This window comes from Dryobates pubescens, chromosome Z (assembly GCF_014839835.1).
Source record: "Dryobates pubescens isolate bDryPub1 chromosome Z, bDryPub1.pri, whole genome shotgun sequence".
Classification (NCBI taxonomy): Eukaryota; Metazoa; Chordata; class Aves; order Piciformes; family Picidae; genus Dryobates; species Dryobates pubescens.
This window is the reverse complement of record NC_071657.1, coordinates 106915605-106932136: the sequence shown is the minus strand read 5'-3', so window position 1 is coordinate 106932136 and position 16532 is coordinate 106915605. Positions and strand designations below refer to the sequence as shown.

General features: G+C 36.3%; 1 protein-coding gene across 1 annotated transcript in view; it reads right to left on the bottom strand.

Annotated features, from left to right (window-relative positions):
* The window catches only part of COG5 (component of oligomeric golgi complex 5), a 174527-nt gene that overhangs the window by 29098 nt on the left and 128897 nt on the right, over positions 1-16532 (bottom strand). The window contains exons 11-14 of the mRNA XM_054178513.1: positions 16080-16161; positions 13684-13888; positions 12393-12554; positions 10385-10484 (exon numbers count right to left, since the gene is read on the bottom strand). Coding sequence (XP_054034488.1) covers positions 10385-10484; positions 12393-12554; positions 13684-13888; positions 16080-16161 — 549 coding nt within the window. The remainder of the gene's footprint in view (positions 1-10384; positions 10485-12392; positions 12555-13683; positions 13889-16079; positions 16162-16532) is intronic.

Below are 16532 nucleotides of genomic sequence, written 5' to 3'. Positions count from 1 at the left end.
TTGTAATTTAGGAGTAGAGAGATCTTAAACAAAAATAAGACGAAAGTAGTGTCTCTAAACAAAGCATTTGATCCAACTCAAGTATCACAAGATAATGTGTTTTGATGGCACAAATTGAACTCCCAATTGTCAAGCTGACATTTGCAGGAATAAATACACTCTTAATAGAAGCAGCTGATGTGGCGGTACCTCTGGCAGAAAACAATCAATCCATCTGGTACTTGGCTTCCTGCCTGATCCTGGCAACTTATTATAAATCACAAAATGAATTTACAGAGTTTCTGAGTCAATAGGTCTTGGCCCTGGGATCTCTCCCATAAGCTACAAATAATTTGGATTATTTACTATTAGGTTCAATGTTTTCCATATAGCAGAAGGAAATCTTTTGTGTTTCTTGGATGGAAAGAGATTGTACAAGTTTACCAGAATCAGTTTGCTAATTTTGCTAAAAATTTTAACAGCTCAGCAGAGAAATACAGAAAAATCTATGCTATGCCAGCTAACGTAGTGGCCTCTTGGAGTACAATTTGCAAAGAGACACCAATTTACGGGTTTGAAGTGCAGGATTTGAATGAATGTGTTGGGGCAAATAAGGTCCTTCCTTGACTGGTGAGGACTGAAGTCAAAGTTAACGTTCTGATTTAAAAACAAACAAACAAGCCCCATCCAACACTGAAATTTAAGAATAAATAACAAATAAGAATTTCTGTTCTTGGAATGACTTCTAATTTTTCATAGCAGAAGAAATATTTCAAGATATGAAGAAAGGAATAAGCTGCAAGTTCAGGTAATAACTTAAAAGGTACATAAAAACATTTATATTGCACCTTCAGGACATTCTTGTAGCTTCCTCAGAAGAACGAAGATTTTATATTCTAGGAAAATAGAAAAGGAGGTCTCTGATGAAGATATTCAAAGTCATATTGAAAAAGCATTCCTTATTTATGGAAGAAAAATTTGAAGGAATTGTTATGTTCTTGCCCATAAAAAAGACAGAACATCATGCTCAGACTATTCAAGTTAAAGGAACAGCAACCACAGAACCTTTCTGTTTTGGTTTGGGTTTTTTTGGGGGGGTGGGTTGTTTTGTTTCTCTCTTCTTCCTTAATATTTTCAAAAGCAGAAGAAATGGAAAGAAAACAGAAAATTATCTTTCTGTAATAGAAAGCACAGGATTTATCTCCAAGTATCTGAATCATCTGAGAAGAAAAGCAGTGTACAAATAATCAAAAATGAGTAATACCCTTAAATAATGAGATGCTTTAAAACAACCTTGCTATCAGAAAACCTAAAACAAATTTCTTTAAGGAATCTCAGAGAATCCTAAACCTGAGGCACTGAGAATAACTTCTAAACTTCCAAAAATTATGGCCCTTGTAGTTCACATTTTTTCAGACTCAGATTTATCCAGCCAGCCCATGCCTGAGGAAGATTTCAAGGACAATGTGATGATCCTGATACGTCTGACTGTAACAGCTTCATGAATTTTTCATGCTCAGCAAATTAATGTCCAAGTGACTAATCATTTGTCATACAATACATTTCTACATATAAACTTAACCAGCTACTGAGAATGCACCTCCAGAGGTGAAGAATGGACATCCATCCCCAAGACACATGAGATGGATCCAACACAATAAGGTGATATTCACCTACACATAAAAATTATAATGAAATTACTGAATTGACAACTGGGTTTTTTTGTATCAAGTCCAGGTGATGATTGGAGATTAGAATACCTTTACTGTGCAGAAGGTTATAATTATGATTCTATGAAATGAGCTTTACATTGTCCAACTCTCATTAGAGTTGTTCCAAATTTGCAAAGTTACAAAGTTTCTGTCACATCCATATACATTTAAACCAAATCCATTTCTGCATCACAGAACTTGGTTTGGTATCAAATACGCCATTTCGTTACAGAGTGCTCAAGATACAGATTGTGTAATTTTGCCCTTTTTTCTACCTGTTAGAAAAATTACATGCTAGCTCTAAAGCAGACTTTTAACCACTTTGCCAGCAAGATAAAATGAAGTACAGTACTCTCAAAATCAGTCTTATGCCTGGATGATTTATTCTGGAGATTATCTAAAAACCAACCAACCAAACAAACAAACAAAACCCTCCATGTGAGTCACGATCTAACAACCAAGAAACAACATGAGAATCAAGAATCATGAAGCTATTTTTTAATGCTAGAATAGAATTAACCAGGTTGGAAGAGACCTTTGAGATCATCAAGTCCAACCTATCATCCAACACTATCTAATCAACTAAACCATGGCACCAAGCGCCCCATCCAGTCTCTTGCTAAACACCTCCAGTAATGGTGACTCCATCACCTCCCTGGGCAGCACATTCCAATGGCCAATCACTCTTTCTGTGAAAAACTTCTTCCTAACATCCAGCCTAAGCCTCCCCTGGCACTGCTTGAGACTGTGTCCTCTTGTTGTGGTGCTGGTTGCCTAGGAGAAGAGAACAACTGCCAGCTGGCTACAGCCTCCCTTCTTGCAACACATTCTGGGTATTTCTCCTTGTCATTGGGCAGACAGGGGCACAATCAATGGAGAACTTGTCTAGCCCAGCCTTTCTCCAACTTTTGCTAGACAACCACTAGTACAGATTGAAAAGTTCAAAATAAAATCCTATTTCTGTTAATACTTGGAGATAAGCAAGCACAAATCCTTCTCACCCAACTGTTCTACCATTGCAATATTTCAGCTTCAAAATCCCCTCTTCCTTCCATTGCTGCTTTTCTTAATAGTTTTACTGATTGAGCCAGGATGTTTCGATACAGTCTGGGGATCAGCTATGATACCCTAAGACTTTTAGATTCTAGACAAAATAAGGTATTCATATCGCTTATCATCTCCATAACCCACTGAAAACAGTTAATTTAAATCTTTGTTTCCCTCATCAAGCATAAGAGATGTTTTGTCTTCTATAAATGACACTATCTCCTCAACTCAAAGTTTAAGCCGAATCAATTTTTGTTTTCTCTTCCATTTGGCATTACAGCATTTTCTTTCCTCATTCTCTGTATTGCAACAAAGTTTACAAATCAAGGGGAAGCATTAGTAAATTAGAGATTGCTTTTAAACAGCTAAAATATAAACTGAGATTAGAGCACATCTAACTGCAACCTCGGCAGTTAGATCCAGAGATCCTGGGAGATCCGTGAAGCCACAGCTTTCAAAACTGCAAGCATTTGAGTATTTTTTGATTACCATACTTGAGATGCATCATAAACCTACAAAGAAAGAAATCATAAAATAAAAACAATGGAGACTCATCTGCCACAATATTCCAAACAATTATGATGATGAGATGGATGTGCAGAAAGCTGGATCATACTCAAAGGAAAGGATCAGCCTTTTTTGCAGAAAATTTGAAATTTTCAGGAGTGGTGTGAGAAGAATATGTTCCATTTTCTCACAGTGTGCCTCTTTAAACTCAATCTCCCAAATAATCTATTCCAATCCATTTTAAATGTTAGCTAATGGCCCGGAGGTATTTAGTAGGGAGATACTAATTCTGAATATTCAACACAAGTGGAAAACTGAAAATATCGTTATGGGTAACTGCAGAAGATTAAGCTACCTGAGCAGCATTAAATAACACCACAGTAGCTGAAGATGGAATTTGGAATATTGCACCTGCAAATCACAAGTTCAAATATAAACTGCACTGAAGGGTGATAAGAGATAAACTGTTTCTCTTTGTCTTACTAGTAAGTGGGCATTTGTTAAAATCTCTGCAATGTTATCGGAGACTGACAATCTTATCGGAAGCCTCGGGAAGGAGACCTGTGATTGAAAAGGTCTGACAGAAGAAAAACTAATCTTTAAAAATAATTCCTATAGAACAGAGACAGAGCACAATGGTAGGATAACACACTGAGCCACACAAGTTTTGTGGGCAATACTAAAAATATTTTAAGTACAACTGCAGCAGAGCTGACTTTCCATTATGTGTATTTTGATGCTAATCTTATGTAATGCATTTGGTGCTGATCAGCATTACAAAGATCAGTGCTCTAAAAATATCTGAACATGACAGATAGATAGATGCTCCTCAGCCTATATCTTCATCCATTATATTCACTAAAAATAGAATATTAAATTACAGAACAAGTTGGATGCACTGGCATCCAAAAAGGTCTCATCTGAGTTGGCTCAAAGAAATATTTGACTACCTGAAGAAAGTTAATATCCACAAGTTTCCTTGTACCCATGCAGCAGTATTCGGAGTTGCCAACTAGCCACAAAGTTACAGACAACTCTTTGTTCAAGGACTAAAACTCTGGTAGAAAACACCAAATGCTATTTGCAAATATGTCGGGTACAGCTGACAGACATTATAAATAGAAAAACATGTTTAGGAAAGCATGTCTTTTGAAGATCTGGCAATCTAAGAAAGTCATAAGGCCAAAAGCAATGTTACTATAGAATTCAGCATCTTCTAACCTTCGCCTTAGATTTATTAACATCACGAGTAAAGAAGTATGAATTCCAGATGCAAGAAAAAAAAATTACTGCAATCTGTGGTTTAAGCTTCCCCTTCAACACATTTTGCATGCTGCTCTCATTCAGTCTCATTCCCATACTGGATATACCCATAGCAGTAAATTAAACAGCATCAGGAAAGGTTCCTGGATCTGGTGCATGATCATCTGTACTGTTAAACTGTTAGGACAGCCACTAGAAAAAGGAATAGCATAGGAATAGGAATAGGATAGGAATAGAAATAGCATAGGAATAGAAATAGGGTAGAATTAACCAGGTTGGAAAAGACCTTTGAGATCATCAAGGCCAACCCATCAACCAGCACCATCTAATCAACTAAACTATGGCACCAAGTGCCCCATCCAGTCTCTTCTTAAACACCTCCAGTGATGGTGACTCCAACACCTCCCTAAGCAGCGCATTCCAATGGCCAATCACTATTTCTGTGAAAAACTACTTCCTCCTAACATCCAGCCTAAATCTCCCATGGCACAGCTTGAGACTGTGTCCTTTTGTTCTGGTGCTGGTTGCCTGGGAGAAGAGAACAACCCCCATCTGGCTACAACCTCCCTTCAGGTAGTTGTAGAGAGCAAGAAGGTCTCCCCTGAGCCTCCTCTTCTCCAGGCTAAGCAACTCCCAGCTCCCTCAGCCTCTCCTCACAGGGCTTGTGCTCCAAACCCTTCACCAACTTTGTTGCCCTTCTCTGGACACATTCCAGCAAGTCAACATCTTTCCTAACCTGAGGGGCCCAGGACAATCACTAGGAAGTTTTTGTCCCAAATAACCTCCAGCCACAGCTGAGGAGAAGCAACATTGCAGAGTATTCTCAAAAAGGGTGCTGCCAGGGAGGCACATGCTTTAGGGAAGGAAAACCTTCACCAGCTGTGAGGCAGGTTGTCCTGCACCAGCTGGCCTCAGAACCTAACAATGTTCCCAGGCACCTTTTGCTGTCTGGTATAGATGTTACTGTTAACCTCCCAATCTGAAGAGAGCTCACAGTTAGATGGCAAATTAAGTCCTGAGTGTCAGTCACAATCCTTTACATTACCTTGCACTCTCAACTGAGAAAGGTAGACATTAATGTAAATATCAGGTGGACAGTGTGGAGCAATTTAATCTACAGCCTTTCTGTAGCAAAATCAGACATGCTTTGCTGATCCTTGTAGTGAGGCCAACACTAATCAGAACAAGCCTCAATGACATAGATTTGACTTCAAACAGATGAAACCAAGCTCAATTACTTACAGCTACTGTTCTGAGAACAGTTATGTGATTTCTTTCCACTCTGTTTCAAGAGTTAATTCAGATAATTTAGGGACAAAAAGTGAGTGATCAGGATTTATCAGCATTTGGGTATGAAGGAGTAGTTAAAACAATAATTAATTGTTACGGTTTTCTGCTTCTTCTGCTTTTTTGGTATTTACTTTCTTAATGTACTATAACTGTCATTGAGTATATGTTATTATCATTATGACACATAAGAGTATTTCACAGTAGCAAAGTCCCAGCTACACTATTTAGTACCAGTTAATTGAAAAGTAGATCTCAGTAGACCTTCAAGACAAAGTTTAGAAATAATGTATATTAGTTGTAATAATAAAATTTTAATGTCAGTTATCATTTTACATTTAAACATTATCCAATTAAATATTCAGAATTAAATATTCAGAACCCTAATCCAGTTAAATATTCAGACCAACCTCTCAAATTGTTTCATCATTGCACTGAAGAACAGTATCAGGCTAAATCAAAGCTTCCCAGCCACTTCCCAAGAACCTTTTACTTGGCTGAGCACATCACTGCTCATGTTACTGCTCTAGTAATGGTGCACATTCTAAAACCATGTCTAACATTACAGAACTCAGATATTTACTGATACAAGTAATAACAATAACTTACAGATATTAACTGTAAATAAATCTCAATGTACTACTGATATCCAGGATAGTGAGAAAGAGGCTGCCTACTCTCTATCATAGGTAACAACTGATCCTGACTTTCACCTTAAAACAACCTAGAATCCAAAAATCTTATTCACCAAAGAAAATTGATTACAGTGGCCCATTGCTTTTAGGATCAGAATAGCAAGTTCTTTATCATTCTGCCTTTGGCATGTCCAACAGCAGAGGTATTTATTATATGAATCAATGTTGTTCCCTTTGAGGATGTGGGACAACTGTTTGGTGCAGGAACTCTAATTTTTGAGGCACTTGTATTTTCTCTTTAATCTCAAAACTCACTTCTATTACTGCATCTTTAGCATTTTAACTTTGAAATATGTAAAACCCACATAGTGTCATTTTCTGCTTTTTGAAGAAGGTTGGAGAAATCCTCAAAATGCCAGGAAGGAATGTGCTCATCTTACAGTGCTTTAAATTTCCAAGTGGCTTATACTAGGCAAACCTGATAATCAGAAAATCCCACAAGCATTGCCCAGGGTAAAATCCTGATGAGAAACCAAGCCTCTGCCATGAGCTGTGGGCAAAGGCTAGATTAGTACCTCTCCCAGACTACTGCCCACAGCCTGTATTTTGGGCCTCCACCTCATTCATCAACTTCTGTAAGATGTACGACACAAGTCCAACCACATTTACTTAAGAGAATTTTAAAAATTATTCAAATTCTGTATTTCCTTCCTCCCTCATGACACCCACTCTCCTTTTCCCATCTTCTGAATGCTTTCTTTTTATGATTGCTTATAGTGGGGAAAGATCTTCATTCTTTCTGCTTGCAGCCTCTTGTCTGTTGGAAAGATCCTTTTTTAAAGCTGTTTTTTCTGAAACATTACTCCATAAAATACAATATTCCACATTTAGGAACCTCTCCAATCACTGGCAATCACCACTCCCACTGATTTCAGCTTTATCTTCCTTAACCTTAGGATAAGTCTGCCTCGTGTAATACGGCCATGCGGACTGTCGTTTTGCCTCTACTTCAAGCAGATACAAACTTGCTCTGCTTGGATCCTATTTGCCATATTAATTATTTCCATAAATCATTAAACTATAACACTGTCCACCCTGGCTTGGAGTGGAGTTAAAATGTGCCCTACCATCTGGGAGCACAGCAGAGTGAGATTGTGCTTGTATGAACTGGGTAAGCATATTATTAAGTATCCACATACAAGGATGTTTTTTTAAGACAGTTTGATCCACCACAAGTTGCTAGCAAAATCACCCCCACCTGCTCTGAAAAGCAATTTTTACAGTCCTGCCTCTGCAAATTACTCTTTGCTTGTTTATTGGCTAAAAGACACCGGGCCACTTTGTCTCTGACAGTGAGCCTTACGGTGGGAGGAGGCAGCAAGACAGCCTCCACAAGGCAAGACAGGAAGGATTGCTGAGGGACTCTGATTGCAACTAATATAGTCTGACAGGAGGATTGTAGCTCTAGGGAGGAAACTAGTAGAGGCCTTCAGGTTCAAAAAGCAGGAGAATTGCATCTTCTCTAAACAACTGCATTTTTATGTTCAACACATTTCATCTATGTGCACCTGGTGGGTGTGTTAGTGTATTTCAATCCACCTACATGCCAAGCTGAATAGAAATAGCACAAAAGTAAAAGAACATACAGTACTTACATTTCTACTCACAATATATGAGGTAACTGAAATCATCACTCTAAAAGCAGAAAGAATGCAACAAAACCCCAACAATAAGTATCAGTTGAAATAGCTCTATGCTGGAAGGGGAATACACTACATGACCAGGGCTCTTCCATCTTCAGTCTCTGTAAGGATCTTGCTATTTATTTTTCTGCTTGTTGGCAAAAGTACACATCTTCTAAAATTTCAGAGCTTTTAACCCTCAATGTTCATGACTTCACTCTACAAGGGATCCAGATCTACATATCAGTAATGGATACAGCTCTATCAACAGGCAACCCAAAACATAGTGATTGCAAAGTTCCCACAAAAACACTTTTAATAAAGGAAAAAATCTTAATATTTCAAGTACAATTAAAATTCAGCTCAGTAAATGACAAAATTACAGGTAATCACCAGGGAAAATACAGTTTTGTATCACGTCCAATCAACAGGTGACTGTAATTTTCATATACCTAAATGAGAAATATGACTTAAAGTAGCAAATTTAATTTAAAAGACTTCTGCAATCAACAAGACATCTGTTTAAAAAATAGACAGCCAAAATATGTTCACTTATTATGAAAGACATGTAGATCAGAGTACATGAAATAAAAAAAAAAAGGGGGGGGGGGGGGAAGGAAAAGGCAAAAAGGTGAACATAGTAGCTATTGTTTCACAATCTGCAGGTATATTCTTGAAGGACATTCACGTTCATTCTGCCAGTTTGACCTAATCCTGTCACTTAGTTTTACAAAGTTTTAAGTTTTATTTTCAGGTGTCAAATTCAAGAAGTTCAAAAGCTCAGAATCCTTCTTTACTCCTACAGTTTTTCAGTTTAAGGTAAGTTAATACAATGTCACAAATCATACACTTGGCAGATCATTTCTATACATCCTTTTTTGAGGGTTTCTTATGAACTTGCCATCTGGCTGATCACAAAATGAGGTACACTTTTGAATGAGCCCCTGGCCAGATTCAGTAACAGAAATGATGAGGAAAACATACCCTGGTGATTTCAGTTACAACAGATACACTTTTTTTTTTCCCAGTTGAATGCCACCATTTGATACTACACTCCATGATAAATAGAGACATAAATGTACCTTCTTTTTTTTGTTAAGTCATGACAACTTTTGCAATCTACTAAAAAACCAGATTTATTTTATGAGCAGATTTCCCTCTGAAATTATGAAGCCATGATCTGGTGTCTTCAAAGGAAGATCCAGGTAAGGCTTATGCTCTAAACATATATCAAAATAATGTAAATATACAATTTTATTTTAAAATTAAGTATTTTTAAGGCCTTCATGATTTGTTCACCTGTGTTCCTCTTCCACACATCAGGCTGCAAACTTCCCACATGTTTCATCCAACAGACAATGGCAAACAAGCTATGTTACTGAATTTCTATTATTTTATAGCTATTCAAAGAGCAGGTGTCTTAAAAAGGGAACAGAATCCATAAATGACTTAATTGCCACAATGTTTTGTAGATAATTCTTACAAAAAATTGTTTAAAAGTATCTCTCTCTAACCATATAAGAAATGAGTATCACCAGAGCCTGCAGAATTAAGTGAAAACCCTTGTTTACAAATACAAGTAGTCAGTAATTTCTTGTGAGCCTGTATTGCAAAAATTTTCATCTCTTCATGAAAAAAGCATTAAAATTTCAGTAACAGACTTCATGAAAAAATTACTGATCTTAAAAATTATTTTTTCATGTGATTATGACATTCCCATGCTACCCATTAGCTTTTTGAGGATTCCTACTCAAAGGATACAGCTCTGGGGATCCTCCCTTTTTTCACTTTAACACCAGATAACAGTGCATGGCAAACAACCAGAACTACTTGACAAATGCAGACAAATCAATGTTTGCTGTTAAATGTACATCAAATAATAAATATAGGGATTAAATGCCAAAATTTTCTTAGCAATATTTTAAATATATATTTGAATAGTTCAGATTTTAGTACCCGATGATGTACCATGTAGCTGACGGAACACCAAATGTTGTCAACTATTAAACTCAATTGAATTATCCTATTGTTACTTTACAACCACAAAATTTATTGCTGTATTAATTAATGAAAATTTGGAGTTATGCAGACAGATTTTACTATCAGTAGATTGTGTTTATCTGCAGGTAGAATGTAACTGAAAAAGTCTCCAAATGCAATGGAAAGCCAATGCAAAAGTTCTGTCTATCTAGATTGATTTACCATAAATCTACAAAGCCAGAACATAGCACAGACAAAACCAACACACTTGTAGAAAAATGAAATTACTTACAAGCTGTTCAGACTTAACACAGTAGAGCTGAATGGTCTTTGCCACATTTTTTGCAACAGCTAAACTCAGGTCTGGATCAACAGCAGCCACATTTAGCTCACTAGAAGCAAAGATTATAAATCTTAATTAATAACTAAACACTGCTATATTTAATTGATAAAGCATTAACTATGAATAAGTAGTTATGTGACATGTCAATTTATAGAGAGTAACACATACAACCAAGTCTTTCTAAGCACCGTAACTCCGTTTACAACTGAACAGGTAATTTGGGAATTTTATATGCAGTGTTCCTATTCTAGTAAAATTGAGCAAAGTTTAGGAATGACACTTCAGTATGAAATCACTATTAGCAAGCCATTCAAAAATATTGACTGCAATTAACTACACTCAAGCTTTGGCAGCAGCCTTCAAATATTACAGGTGAATACACAGTCATTCAACTCTGGAATTACATGAGCTGTGCAGAAATACCCAGGGGACGCCTAGGCTTGACACAACTAATAAGCTGTATTTTAGGCAAGTTTTTATAGTAACAGAGGCCCCAGAAGAATGACAGGGAATAAATGAAAGAAGGAAAAGAATCCTAAATCATTTCCAGCATTTTTTTCATGGAGCCGCCCCAGATAGCCATCATTTGGGGATGCATTCACAAATGCTCTACCGGAAGCAGACAAGCAGAAGGACCATCATGCTGTTAGAGGTGAGATTAACCTTGCCCCAGAACTGGAGAGACACTAGGCACCAGCAGTAACCTCTGAGAACTCTGCAGGGCCCCAAACATCATTAGCCACAGGTGACTACAGAAAACTCAACAGAAATTTCATAATATTTACGTCTTCCCTGCAAGGAGAAAAACAATAGCTATAACCACGCCAAGAGGCATATTCTTTGCATCTCCAACTCCCAGGAACAAGTAGTGACAATATTCAATATTACATATACATTCACATACACATACTGTGAATACTGTCCATCATTTACTGCAAATGTTAATCAGAGTAGTCCTTACCAAATCTTTATAAGGGAAAATATAACATTAGTAATTTAACCATCTCATTTATCAAATTCTTCCTGGAATAGTTACCTTTACCTCTTTTCTTGCTGTTTCACTCTTAGAAAACATTTATACCAGGTATTATCACAATTGCAGCCAAGCAACTATCATCATCTATTTGACACAGAGTAATTAAGATATTAAACATTTACAGTATGTGCAAAGTTTCTCCTCCAGATATTTTGTAAGATCAAACTGAAATTTAAATGCAAGTTATTCCAGAAAAACAAAACACAGAAAATAAATAATAAAATTTAAATAATAACAGGGTGATTATCCCACTGTAGACAGCATTGGTGTGGCCTCATCTTGAGTACTACATGCAGTTCTGGGCCCCACAATTTACAAAGGGTGTAAGGGTCCTTGAATGCATCCAGAAGGCGGCTACAAAGCCCATGAAAGGGCTGGAAGACATATCCTATGAGGAACAGCTAAGGACTTTGGCCTTGTCTAGTTTTTGAGAAAAAGTCTGAGGGGCAACATTACTCTCTATGGCTTCTCGAGGAAGGGAAGTGGAGGGAGGTGCCAAGCTCTCTTCCGTGGTATCCCATGACAGGACACGTAGGAATGGCTCATGGCTGCAGCAGGGAAGGTTTAGACTGGACTTTAGGAAGTTTTTTCTTTATCGGGAGAGTGGTCAAACAACAGAACAGACTTTCTAGAGAGGGGGCCGATGCTCCAAGCTTGTCAGCGCTCAGAAGGCATTTGGACAACATCCTTAATAACATGCTTTAACTTCTGGCTAGACCTGAAATGTCGTTGTAGGTTCTTTCTAATGGATATATTCTATTGTGTTCTATTGTAAATCCTGTCCCAATTCTTACACCAATCAGTTTTATAACTAAAGAGTAATCAATCTTTTACAGCTAAGGAAGTGTCATTTCTCAAACTGCAGCTGGCAAGAACAATCACATTAAAGATTACATTTGGAAATGCATTATATGAGCATACCTGGCTATAGTTTTAATGATGCTGTCAAGCTCATCAGAAGAAGGAGGATTCCGACCTCCAGGAGGGAAGACAAGGTTGATGGGATCAAAGAGTCGAGATAAAGATTTTGACAAATAAGCAGCTTCGTATTGTTGCAGTGAATCTTTCAAGGCTTTTTCTGGACTATAAGACAAAATTACTATATTTTAAATTAAAACACATTATAGCATTAACTCTTTCCAGACCATAAAAACTTTGCAGTGTTGAACCTGATTTTTCTTTCTGTTCTTTAAACACATTAATTTGAAAATAATTCAACAGTGTGTAACACCTGGCTTTTCACTGAAACCATGTAACTAGTGAGGGAGTAATTTTGTGTAGTTCCTTACAGTTCTTAGCACTTTCTGTAAGGCCTGTGTGAAATCCCTAATTGAAGGTGTTCTTGAGATAAACAGTGCTAAAATCACCTGCAAAATATCAGCAAGATATCCAGAACTGCAGTATGAAACCTTTTTTATATTCACATATTTCGTTAGCAAACAGCTTTGATACATTAAAAAACCCAACTGTCTCCTGGCATACATATGCATACAGAAAGCTTCAAATAGAAAGATCCTTCTTACCTTTAATAAACTTCAGTATGCACTATTTCTGATTCTGAAAATGATCAAGCAGTAGCTCTCTCAAACCATTTACCACACTGTCAGAAGTTTGGTGAACTTTTTACTTTGCTTCTATTGAAGTCAATGGTAAGTCTCTCATGGCTCACAAATATATTTAAGCCAATACAAATCTCACATGAAATATTAATTTTATTTTACATAAATCTAGAATCCTAATAAACTTGATAAGCCTGATTCAGCTTGATCTTTCTTATACCTACCACTCAAATCATGTTTATTCTATAATGCATAAATATAAAAACTGTGAATCATAAATTCAGCATTTGTCACACGTCAATGATTGCGGTATCATTAAGAGAAAGCTACTGCTGTAATTGCAACACATACAAAATTGAGTTTCCACCATTCTGCCTTTTTTTTTCCACCCAAAGAGACAAAAAGATAGAACTAGTTTCAGTGTCAGGGACTTTGTGAAAGCCAAGACAATCCAACACGGTAAACTATATAACCTACCAAAAACTCTATAGCTCTAAAATAGTGTTAAACCAATAACTGCACAAGGATAAAAAATGCCTTTAAATTTTTCTCACTTTGACAATTTCAATACTGCTAAGTTCTCAAAAATATTCTGTTTTTTTTGCAGGGTTCAAAGCTTTACATTTTAGTGCCTTAGAATTCATAATACATACTCGTAATCTTCAGTTTTTTGCATGAATATATCTTGTGTATCTTCTTCCATTTGTTGTAGTTCAGCAAAGAAATCAGTAGTTCCACTTGTATTCAAATTCCTCTGAATATTTTGACTATATTGTTGCAGGCGCTTCCACAAGTCATTATAAAGCCTCAGCAATTTAGGGTATTCTCCTTCAAAAGCTTGTTTCAAAAACATAGAGGCTGCAAGATAAAGCAGTTAAGCAGTATGTGTTGCTAAGTTGAAACTAATTTTTTGTTTCATACAAACAACCTGTATTCTTGCATTTACATCAACAATGATATACAATGCTATCCTATCTTTAACATAAATAACATAATATTTATAATTCATTTTAAGGTGGAAAGTGTATATATCTAAAGCATCGTAATTGTGAATTGTTTGGGATCAGACTTAATTATTACTATTATATTTAATTCATTTAAGGCCAAAGTATGATTAGAACTCTCTACAACTACAGATTTTCAAACAATATCTGGATGGGGGTGGAAAGCGTAGGGCTATGCAACTTTGAAGACTTCCATTTAAAACAAAGACAGACAACTTCTATGAGCCAAAGCCTTAAGAAATCTCATGAGGGAAGCATATGCTTTTTTCTTTTAAAAAGTACCTAAAATGAATTCCTAAATTTGTCAAATGAAGAATGACAAAGCCAGAAGAAAAATCAGCATTATTTTCAGCCCTGAAAGGCTTGTCACAAGTAACAGGAAATGAAAGAAATGTAAAGCTCTCAGTAACTGATGTTAATCTTGGTCTAACATCACTCATACTTTACAGATTTCCCATTACATTAGGAGATTAACACCGATTCATTCGTTCGCAGGTTTTTCAGGTTCTAAACATCTGCCCCACTTCACCCAGCCTACTCTTTCAAATACTGATTTTGAATACTATACATTTATCACCAAACACAGAGTTATTTTATGTCACAAAGCTATGTTTAGAAAAGCTGTTCCAACTGCACAAAATCAGATCAGGATCTATTACCAAATTCTGTAAATCGCCACAAATTCCTATTTCTACACTATTTTTCTGATATTGTCCAATTTTTCTGTGACCTGTATCATCCAGAGGTCTGTGACTGACGTCAACAGATTCAATCACTTAGAATTTACGTGTAAAAAATTAACATTCTCATATAGATGTGTTACTCATGAAAAAACTGACTCGCTGTATAGTATCATTTCTCCTAAATTCGGTTGTAGCAAAGTAAAAACATCATTCACCATTTAAAAATCCAACTGCTCCCTCCAAACATTTATGTAAGAAACATGATTAAAAATTGTAAGTAATAAAATGTTTTTAAATAGCTGTCAAAGTACTGCTGACAACATGTAAGGGTTCCCTTATTTCTGAAATGTTGACTCCATTAACTGATGTCACAAATTTACAGACTGAGACCAGGCAGCACATGTTCAGTTTGAACGCAAGCGATCCCAGATATGTACACACTGCCATAAAAGTAATGTATAAGGCCAAGAGTAAAATTAATATATTTTAGCACAGGATGAACACACTTTCATTTGAGATCATCTAGTTACTTAGCAACATCAGAACATGAATCAACCAGCTAGTTCCTCAAAATTGTATTGTTGCTATAAAGCCTGGAAGGACCCAGTTTTCAAGGGCCACTGCAATAGCTGAGATCATAAAGATAAATGCAAATCTTATGCACTTTATCTGTATGTATATAAATACTAACTTTATATCCTGTACACAAACATGAAAGATGTATTTATGAAACCACCAAACTCACCTATCATCCAATTGCATGCTGCATTAGCATGTACTGGTAATAATATTGTCTTATGTTTACACATAATTTTTATTTAACATTCCTTGCTGTGATATGCTATTTATGTATTATGTATGTGCAGAATATTTTGCATAGTCAGAATAGCAGCCATTTGTCTAGACAATTTTGAAGACACTTAACTCCTATTTATAAAGGTATCAAAAAAGGCTAAAAGCAGATTTGTACAATTAATCAGTATTTTACAAGAAAAGACTCTAAGAACTCCTCTTTATAATCAAATTGCTACTTTTGAATTTAGCAAATCCATTTGATTTGGAAAATATAATGTACCACTCCAAATGTTTTTACCTCCACAAAGCCACAAAAATGTATTTTTTTAAATTTGATAATGACTATGTAATAGTGCAAAAAATACTTATTTCTGAAAATTCAACCACATTTTAAGATTATCATCCTGTATGGGTACAAACCCAAGAAGTTTAAATTCACAGACCCCCACATCAAGTCAACTACTGCTATAGTTCCTTGTAGAAAAGTCGATGAGCAAAGGGCTTACTGAAATGAAAGATTCAAAGTAACTACAGATACATTACAAATCATTTACATCAAATACTCACAGTCTGTTGCTGACTGAAACTGAGAGGAAAGTGTCTGAGTTACTGCAGTCCAAAATTTGTACAAAATGTCAGACTGGCCATCCTGATAGAGAAAGGTAAAAGAAACACAAGTTTTCAAACATGTTCCTTTTAAAGTATCTGAAACAGCTCAAATACTTCCAGTCAAAGCTGTTCTACCATCACTAAGAATAAAAACTAAGTAAATGAAATCTGAGTTTTCCTTAAGCTGGTAAAAAAATATTAGAGAAAACAATGATAAAAGCTCCAGTATTCCCTGAAACAGAGTATTTTCCTACGGGACTAACAGGAGTTCTCCCAGCTTTCAAGGGACATGAGCATTCACCACAGCAGCACACCATGGGAGCCATATAAAGAGCTCTTTGCATTGCAGTGAGCTTCTCATTCCTTGGGTGTTCTTACACTCACTGCATTGCAGCCAGCAATTATTGTTAC